Source organism: Arachis hypogaea, chromosome 2 (assembly GCF_003086295.3).
Source record: "Arachis hypogaea cultivar Tifrunner chromosome 2, arahy.Tifrunner.gnm2.J5K5, whole genome shotgun sequence".
Lineage (NCBI taxonomy): Eukaryota > Viridiplantae > Streptophyta > Magnoliopsida > Fabales > Fabaceae > Arachis > Arachis hypogaea.
In genome coordinates this window covers 53648453-53655708 of record NC_092037.1, presented here as the reverse complement: position 1 = coordinate 53655708, position 7256 = coordinate 53648453, and the positions used below count along the sequence as shown (strand labels likewise).

At 38.3% G+C, this 7256-nt stretch overlaps 1 protein-coding gene across 1 annotated transcript; it reads left to right on the top strand.

The window, feature by feature from the left end:
- Positions 1-5613: 5613 nt before the first annotated feature.
- On the top strand, positions 5614-7195 carry LOC112744331 (uncharacterized). The gene is made up of 3 exons (XM_025793928.3): positions 5614-6585; positions 6657-6738; positions 6850-7195. The coding sequence occupies exon 1, from the start codon at positions 5756-5758 to the stop codon at positions 6551-6553; it is 798 nt and encodes a 265-aa protein (XP_025649713.1). The 5' UTR covers positions 5614-5755; the 3' UTR covers positions 6554-6585; positions 6657-6738; positions 6850-7195.
- Positions 7196-7256: the final 61 nt, after the last annotated feature.

The window sequence follows — 7256 nt, the reverse complement described above, 5'->3', positions numbered from 1 at the left end:
TTATGTTTTCAAGCTTAATTTATTTGATGAACCTTATACGTTGAGTTCGGCTTATTTAAAACTGAACTATTTTTACCGTTTGAATCACTGAAGGAAAGAATGATGCTTTAATATTGATTTCAATATAAAAAGGAGTTTTTAGTGATTTCAAAGGAACCTAGACTTTTGATTGATTAATCAAGTTTGAGGCATTTTGGAAGAGTTAGAACAATGGGTTCTAAAAAGAAACTTGAAAGTGGTTTGATTCAAATGAACCGGTTTCGTTTCAAATGAGTTGATTTTTGGACCGGGTTGGAACTTGTGATTTTGTATGGCCGGTTTTATAGTAAATTCAGTTTTATTTACTTGAACCGAGAAATCTATGATTTTAAGAGTTTCAATGAATTTTAAGGAATTTATATAAGTTGACCTTCCCTAAAGACTTGGGACTTTGCCGAGAAACTTTTGTTATAAAATCCCATTGTTGGATGGGTGATTTTGAATGCTTTGAAATAAATCCTTAACTTGCCATGGTTTTGGAAGTTTTGGAAAGAGAATGCCGAGAGTGGCTTTGTTTTAAAAAGGGAACTCACTTTGAGTAAAATTTGGCTTATGAGCCTGAGATGATTTGAGAAATGAGATCTTCAAAGCCAAGGCTGAAAAGAGTTAAAAATTTGATTTCAAAGTGAAATGGCTTGAGAAAAGTGAGTTATGGCTTAAATGCCGGTTTTATGAATTTGATGATGTTGAATGATGGAAGTACTGTTTTTGTTATGGGCCGGAATGGCTGTGTGTGATATTGACTTATGGCTGATTGCCGAATGAGTTATAAGCCGTATGGCTGGCTATGAATTATGAATTTAAGCCGAGGGACTGTATTTATTGATAAATTGGTTGGTTCTGAATTGAACCGTGAGCTGGATGGCTGAGATGGATGGTGATCCATGATTGAATATAAATGCATGTATGCAATTGAATGATTTGTGGATTTAAGCCGAATGGCTGAGATGAAAGTTGTAAGCGAGTATGCTTGTGTTTTTCTCTCTGTTGTAAGGGTGACAGGGCACCGATACCCTCTAATGGCGACAGGGCGCATATACCCTCTAATGGCGACAGGGCGCATATACCCTCTAATGGCGACAGGGCGCAGATACCCTCTAATGATAATAATGCACAACAGAGAGACTGTGTCCGGGTTAGCTACCGGACACGTCGGGTTGGCTTGGTAACCGACAGATGATATCATCAGCCATTAGGGACAGGCATGCATCATATGCATCTATGTGACATTGTTTGGGTATGCATATTGTACTTGGTTTGCCTATGTGATTAATTGCTAATTGTTCTACTTGCAATAACTGTTTGTTTGTGCTTGCATCTTCCTATCTGTGTTTGCAACTAGAACTCTGTTGGATTGTGGTGATTTGGTTGAAGGTTGGATTGTTTGGGCCTAGGGCCGTGGTTGGATTGATTGGGCCTAGGGCCGTGGTTGGAATGAGATGAACCGATGGTTGATTTCGGTTTTGGGTTTCTGGTTTGGAATAAAATGTGAAAGGCTACTTTGGTTCAGTATAGATAAACCATTTTGAAAGGCTTTGATGTTTTGAGAATTGAATGGTTCCTCTTTCAGAAAAGATTTCCGACTTTACTTTTATTGTAAACTGTTGTTTTTTGAAAAGAGGCATAAGTCAGTTATTAATCACTGGTACGATTTATCTTCATGTATCCTATTACAGTAATTCCCAAAAACCCTCTACTGAGAACCCTTTCGAGGATGATGTTCTCACCCCTTACATTTTTCCCCTTTCAGGATATGGGCGCAGAAGTTACGAAGAATTTATTTAGTTATTGTTGTGATGTTCTGTATTGCTTTGGACTATTAATTATTGTACCCTCGCCTTTATCTTGATATATTCTATAAGAGGGATAGGGATTGTATTGGTTAATGTCTGTAATATTATTTATATATATATGTATGTATATATATGGATGTACTCTTTATGAGTTTTTGTAAGTTGTATGGTTTCTATGGATGTACGTTATCGAACAAAAGCATTTTTGGGAACGGTATTTGCGGTTTAAAGTTTTTTTAAACAGGCTCATATTTTAGTATTAAATAGTATAAGTGTCGTCGTAATGTCCGAGCTATCAGAGTTGCGCAGCCGGAAGCGTGAGCTTTGGTAGTTAGGGTATTACATTATGGTATCAGAGCAGTCCTTCCTGTAGAGCCTGAGGAATGGACCGACTATGCTTCAGTTGCATACTCTGAGTGTTTGTCATGTAATAGGTCTTGTCGAATGACGAGAATTAGAGCTTTATGCACATGACGATCTATTGATTTAACGCTGTTAGTCTTGCATTGCATAACTCCTAATATTAAGTTTGGCCGGCTTAATACTAGTGACTTGTGTATATGAAAGCACTAATGGGTTATCATAGATGAAATACGAGTTTTGAGTAAAGCGAATCGCGGGTTTTGGGAACGCTAGAAACTATTTCTCGAGGCTGCTCAGTTATGTGTCTTGGATTTTGTTCAAGTCGACCTGTTCTTTCATGTTCTAACTTGAAGTTCTTGTTGCTAGTTCTTTTGAAAAGTAGCTTGATTTATCAACTTCATTCTTCTATTCATATGCATTCTTGTTTGATCCTAAGTGCATATGCTTGTTTGAGATCCTTGTTGTATCTATCTTCCTCTGTTTGAGTTCTTCTTGATTCAAGTATTCTTCGATATAGCCTTGAACTTGTCTTAATGTGCTATGACTTTAACTTCGGGTTCCGAATTCATTCTTAAAGAATTTGTTGATTCGGCTTTCCTCTTATTTGACAGTTATTACAGCTAATTTTGAGATTTTCACAAAAGTTGCTGTTGATTTGATATATACTTATCTACACATTTGGAACTTGAAGATTTCTCATACAGTTTAATGATTATTTATTTCTAATACATCGCCTGTGCGTTTACTGGTTTACGGAACTACATTTACCTTAAATTACAATTTGACTTTCTAGTAATTTTACTATAGTTCCAATGCACATCTTCATTTGATTATGTATTTGGATATTTTCCGAAATTCTGGAAAGGAAGGATTTTTCGCTTTTATTCCGGTCGAGTTTTGTTTGATAAACTTCACTTAATTCATTTTGATTTGAGTCTGGTTTAGCATACTACATGGTTTATGCCACTATTGTTCTTTTGAAAATGTTGGACTCATAGCTTTGTTCATTATGAACGGACTAAATTCTTTGTTAAACCTATCATCTCTATGAATGTCATACTTGACTTTGTTTTTAACTAATTTCTTACATCTTGTGAGCATTACCATTAATCTTGGTTTGTCCTTTCTGGTGAACCTCATCCGTACGTGAGTCAGTTTGATTTGTTTCAAATTAGTGCATTGTTTATTCTCTCATTTTCTCTACAAGAGTTTTTAGTTAAAGATTTATTCTTGAGAAATTACTAATGATTTAGTTGTCTTTTCCTACGACTTTTCTTTTGGGTCAATTGGAAGCTTGTTGGATGTTTCACGACTAGTAAATCTTGTTTGAACTACCTTGATTTAAAACCCTCTCTTTTGCATGGCCTGACTCTTTTTAAGTACATCATAATTTTCTTGAATATCCTTCTAAGATGGTGATTTCAAGTATACTTTTGGAGTCTTGTTTTGAACCTTTTAAAGAAGTTTTGAATTCTCTTTGAAGAAGTTCTAAATGGAATTTATTTTCTATTGCTTGATTGAGATTGAAACCATTGTTCGATTTTTGACAAAATTATTTTAAAATTGACATGCGCTATTTTAAATGAGGTTCTAAAAAGTTCCCTTGTTTAATGGAAACCTGTTTGTTTGTAACACACCACTTGTTTCCTTACCAGATTGTAAGCAAAATTTTTACCTCGGGATTTCTTTTCTAAAAAGAGTTTAACTTCTTCTTTTGTTCTCGCTATAAATGTTATACACGCTTGTTTGAATATGGATTTTAAGGATTTTTGAACGAGCATTTGATTTCTCTTCCGAGTTTTATGATTGCTTTTGATTAAGATTGTACACCTAACTATCTTCCAAAATAGTTGAGGAAATACTTTTGCTCTTAGCCAAAACCTGTGTACAGTTTGTTTTAAAATTCTACATGATCTGTTTCAACATGAAATTGTATTAAAGCAAAGCCACATTTATGTTTTTGTTACTCTTTTGAAGGATGTTTATTGCTTAACCTTCTTTTAAACTGCGAGGCGACCTTCTTGCAAGTTTTCGATTCTTTTAAAAACAATGTATTCGAAAGTATTTGTAATCGTGCTCTTGAGTTCTGTGAGCTTTGTCTTGGGTTTGAAATATTATCTTCTGTAAACCTCATATTTCATCGACTCAGTTTAAGTTTGTTTCAAACTGATGCGCTGGTTTTCTTGTTGATCCTATTGAACTTCTTTGATCCAAGGGTTATCTTTGAAGTTGTCAATTGATTTATTTCTAGCAAACTTCATTACTTGAGCATCCTTGTTTATTTGGAATTGGATATATTCTTTCTAATCTATGAGTACTATCCTTGATATCATTTCTCCTTGCTAGAATCTTGTATCCTTCTGAGTAGACTCGAGAATTATTTTGATATCACGTGCGACTTATAGACGTAGTGACGCGATGCGTTAGTTCTTTAAGACGTGATATGTGTATATGGAAGTTGAAATGGTAGGTGTGCAGCGTTACAAGTGATGGGTGTTTTGTTCCTTGCGAACGGGTTTGTGGTTGTCAGGCTTGTGATCGAAATTTGGGATTGTAAAGTGCTTGATGGAATTGGAAGGTTGAAACTTTGAGGTTGGTATGAGATTAGTGTGCGGAGGATAAACACGTCGTTTTAACTCCATCCTGTTTGATAGCCTTTGATGCCTTGCCCTTCTATCGCATGATTGACCCATGTTATCTTTTGCATTGAGCCTACCTTGTAATGTTTGCTTTGCAATCACACTCCTACCTTTGTATCTTTATGCATACGACCATCCAAGTATTTGAAAACCGTATATATGTTTATATGTTAAGATATTTTTACTTTTTCCTTAAATGTGTTTAAGGGTGAACTGTTATGAAATTCCTTTCGTTTTGTATCAATTTTCGAGGGCGAAAATTTTTATAAGGTGGGTAGAATGTAAGACCTAGAATATTTGAAAAAGTCTTATTATGATCAAGTCTCAAATTCTATGGTTATTTATAGCCTTAATTTCAGAGATTATTTTATTAAAGATAATTAAGGCAAGTTTTGATTTATTGGATTTGAGATAAGTTATGATTTTTATCCAATTTCACAATTGTTGGATTATTTTCTATATTCAAATTTATAAAGTTGGTAGTCATGAAATAATAAGGATTTTATATGATTTGGATTAAATAAGTAATATTTTAAATATTATTACTGCTATTTTGGAAAATGAAGAAATTAAGTATACCATTTCTAATTTTTAGATTTGGGCATTTTATTGAAAATAATTTGTGAAATTGATGAGCAAATAGTATTTTCTATGTACAAATAGTGTTGGATTTAATCTGAGTTTCAATTACTATATTATTCCTAATTTTATGTGAAATTACCATAATGCCCTTAACCCTAATTTTCAAAAATGAAACCCTAACCTTGGAAACCCTAACCCGACCCGGTTTCCCCCAACTGCTGCCGCCCCTCTCTTCTAACAGCAGCAGCAACACTTCTCCTTCCTCAAACCAACACACTCAACAGTAGCAGATTTTCCCCTTTCCCCAACAGCTTGCAACACTCATGGCTTCCCATTGCCATGAAAGAAACCGAAATTAGAAGCAGAGGATGGAGAGGGAGTCAGAGTCGCGCGTCAGGGGAAGAGAAGAGGGAGAGGCGAGCCAGCAGCGGTGGGCCTCGCCGTCGCCGCCCTTCTGCTCGCCGTTCGCCACCAACGTCGAAGAAGAAGGAGATCAGAATCGGAAGTGAAGAGGGTCGCGTTTCACGCCGTGCAGTCGCGTTGCCCTCACCGCGTCGTGTCGCCGCGCCGCCAATCGTCCTCACCGCACCCCACAACGAGCTGCGTTCCCTAGCCACCCGTTGCATCCTCCCTGTGCCGTTCTTCACGCCATCGCGTTCCTTCGTCGCCGCCGCCGTTGACAGAAGAGGGAGTTTGATCCGAGAGCGCAGTGAGGGAAGGGCGTCGCCGAAGGAGAGCCTGGCACCGCCGCCGCCACTGTTCGCCGCGCCGTCATCTCTAGCCTGCGCCGTTGCTAGTCGCGCGAGGGGGAGACGCGCCGTGAGGGAGATCCGTCACGTTTCTGCCGTCGCCGATTCACACGCCGCCGTTGTGCTCCTTGCCGCAGCGCCGCTGCTGGAAGAGGAGAGCTCGCCAGTTCTGTCTCTCACTACCGTCTCCGTCGGAGCTGCCGCCACGGTCGCCGGAGCTTCTGGCCGAGCCTCAACCGCCGGGAAACCGTTACTGGAGCCTGTGTCATTTGGATTTCATCGCGAGTTACCTCCACCAGAAACCACCGCTGTGATTCTGATCACCGGGGACGACTCTGTGACTTTCGGGATCACCGCTGAAGCTCCAGGCAGAGTTTCTGCCGCTTGAGACCTTGCTGTTGTCGCCGGAAAATTTTGCCGGTAAGCGTTTTAAGTTTGATTTCAGTTCTTTTGGAATTTCGAGAAGGTTTGATGCTGTGTGGTTTTTATAGTTGATCCACCGGAGCTTCTGGCCGCCGCCGGAGCTGTGCCGGGGCCGGTTCGAATCCGCAGCTGCTTCGTGTTGTTATTCCGGTAAGAAATTATGTTTCGAAAGCCCTACGTTAGTGTCCCGTACGTGTATTAAAGCCTTTATGGTATTAATGTTCCTAGAGTTAGTAACTGAGGTTGCTTGTTGTAATTTAGAGTTGTTTATGCTGCTGCGAAAATGTGTGGGGCTGTGCTTTGAAGCTGCCTTTGATTTTGAGTTGAGGCGGAAAGGACTTGATGATACGTTTGGGTTATGGAATTTTGCGTTTTGAGGTAGGGGCGCTTTCCAAAAAACTATGTTTTGTGTATTGGAATTATTACATATGGATACTGATGTGAGATATTGTGTATTTAGTGATTGTATCTGCCTTATGTATTATTTGATTGACTCGAACGATTATGGATGTTGGTTTGGCTGAATTTGTTGTGTGGCTTGTGAAATGTAATGTTTGAAGTTGATTCTTTAAAGATTTGAATCTGAGTTTAATCCGTTGAGGATTGATTTGATTTGAGCCAATTATTTTAATGATGTGAAAAGTCGAATGCACTTTTGAATTCAGCAC

Coding starts and splice junctions, on each gene's coding strand:
- LOC112744331 (XM_025793928.3), top strand. CDS start 5,756: ATGAAAGAAACCGAAATTAGAAGCAGAGGATGGAGAGGGAGTCAGAGT.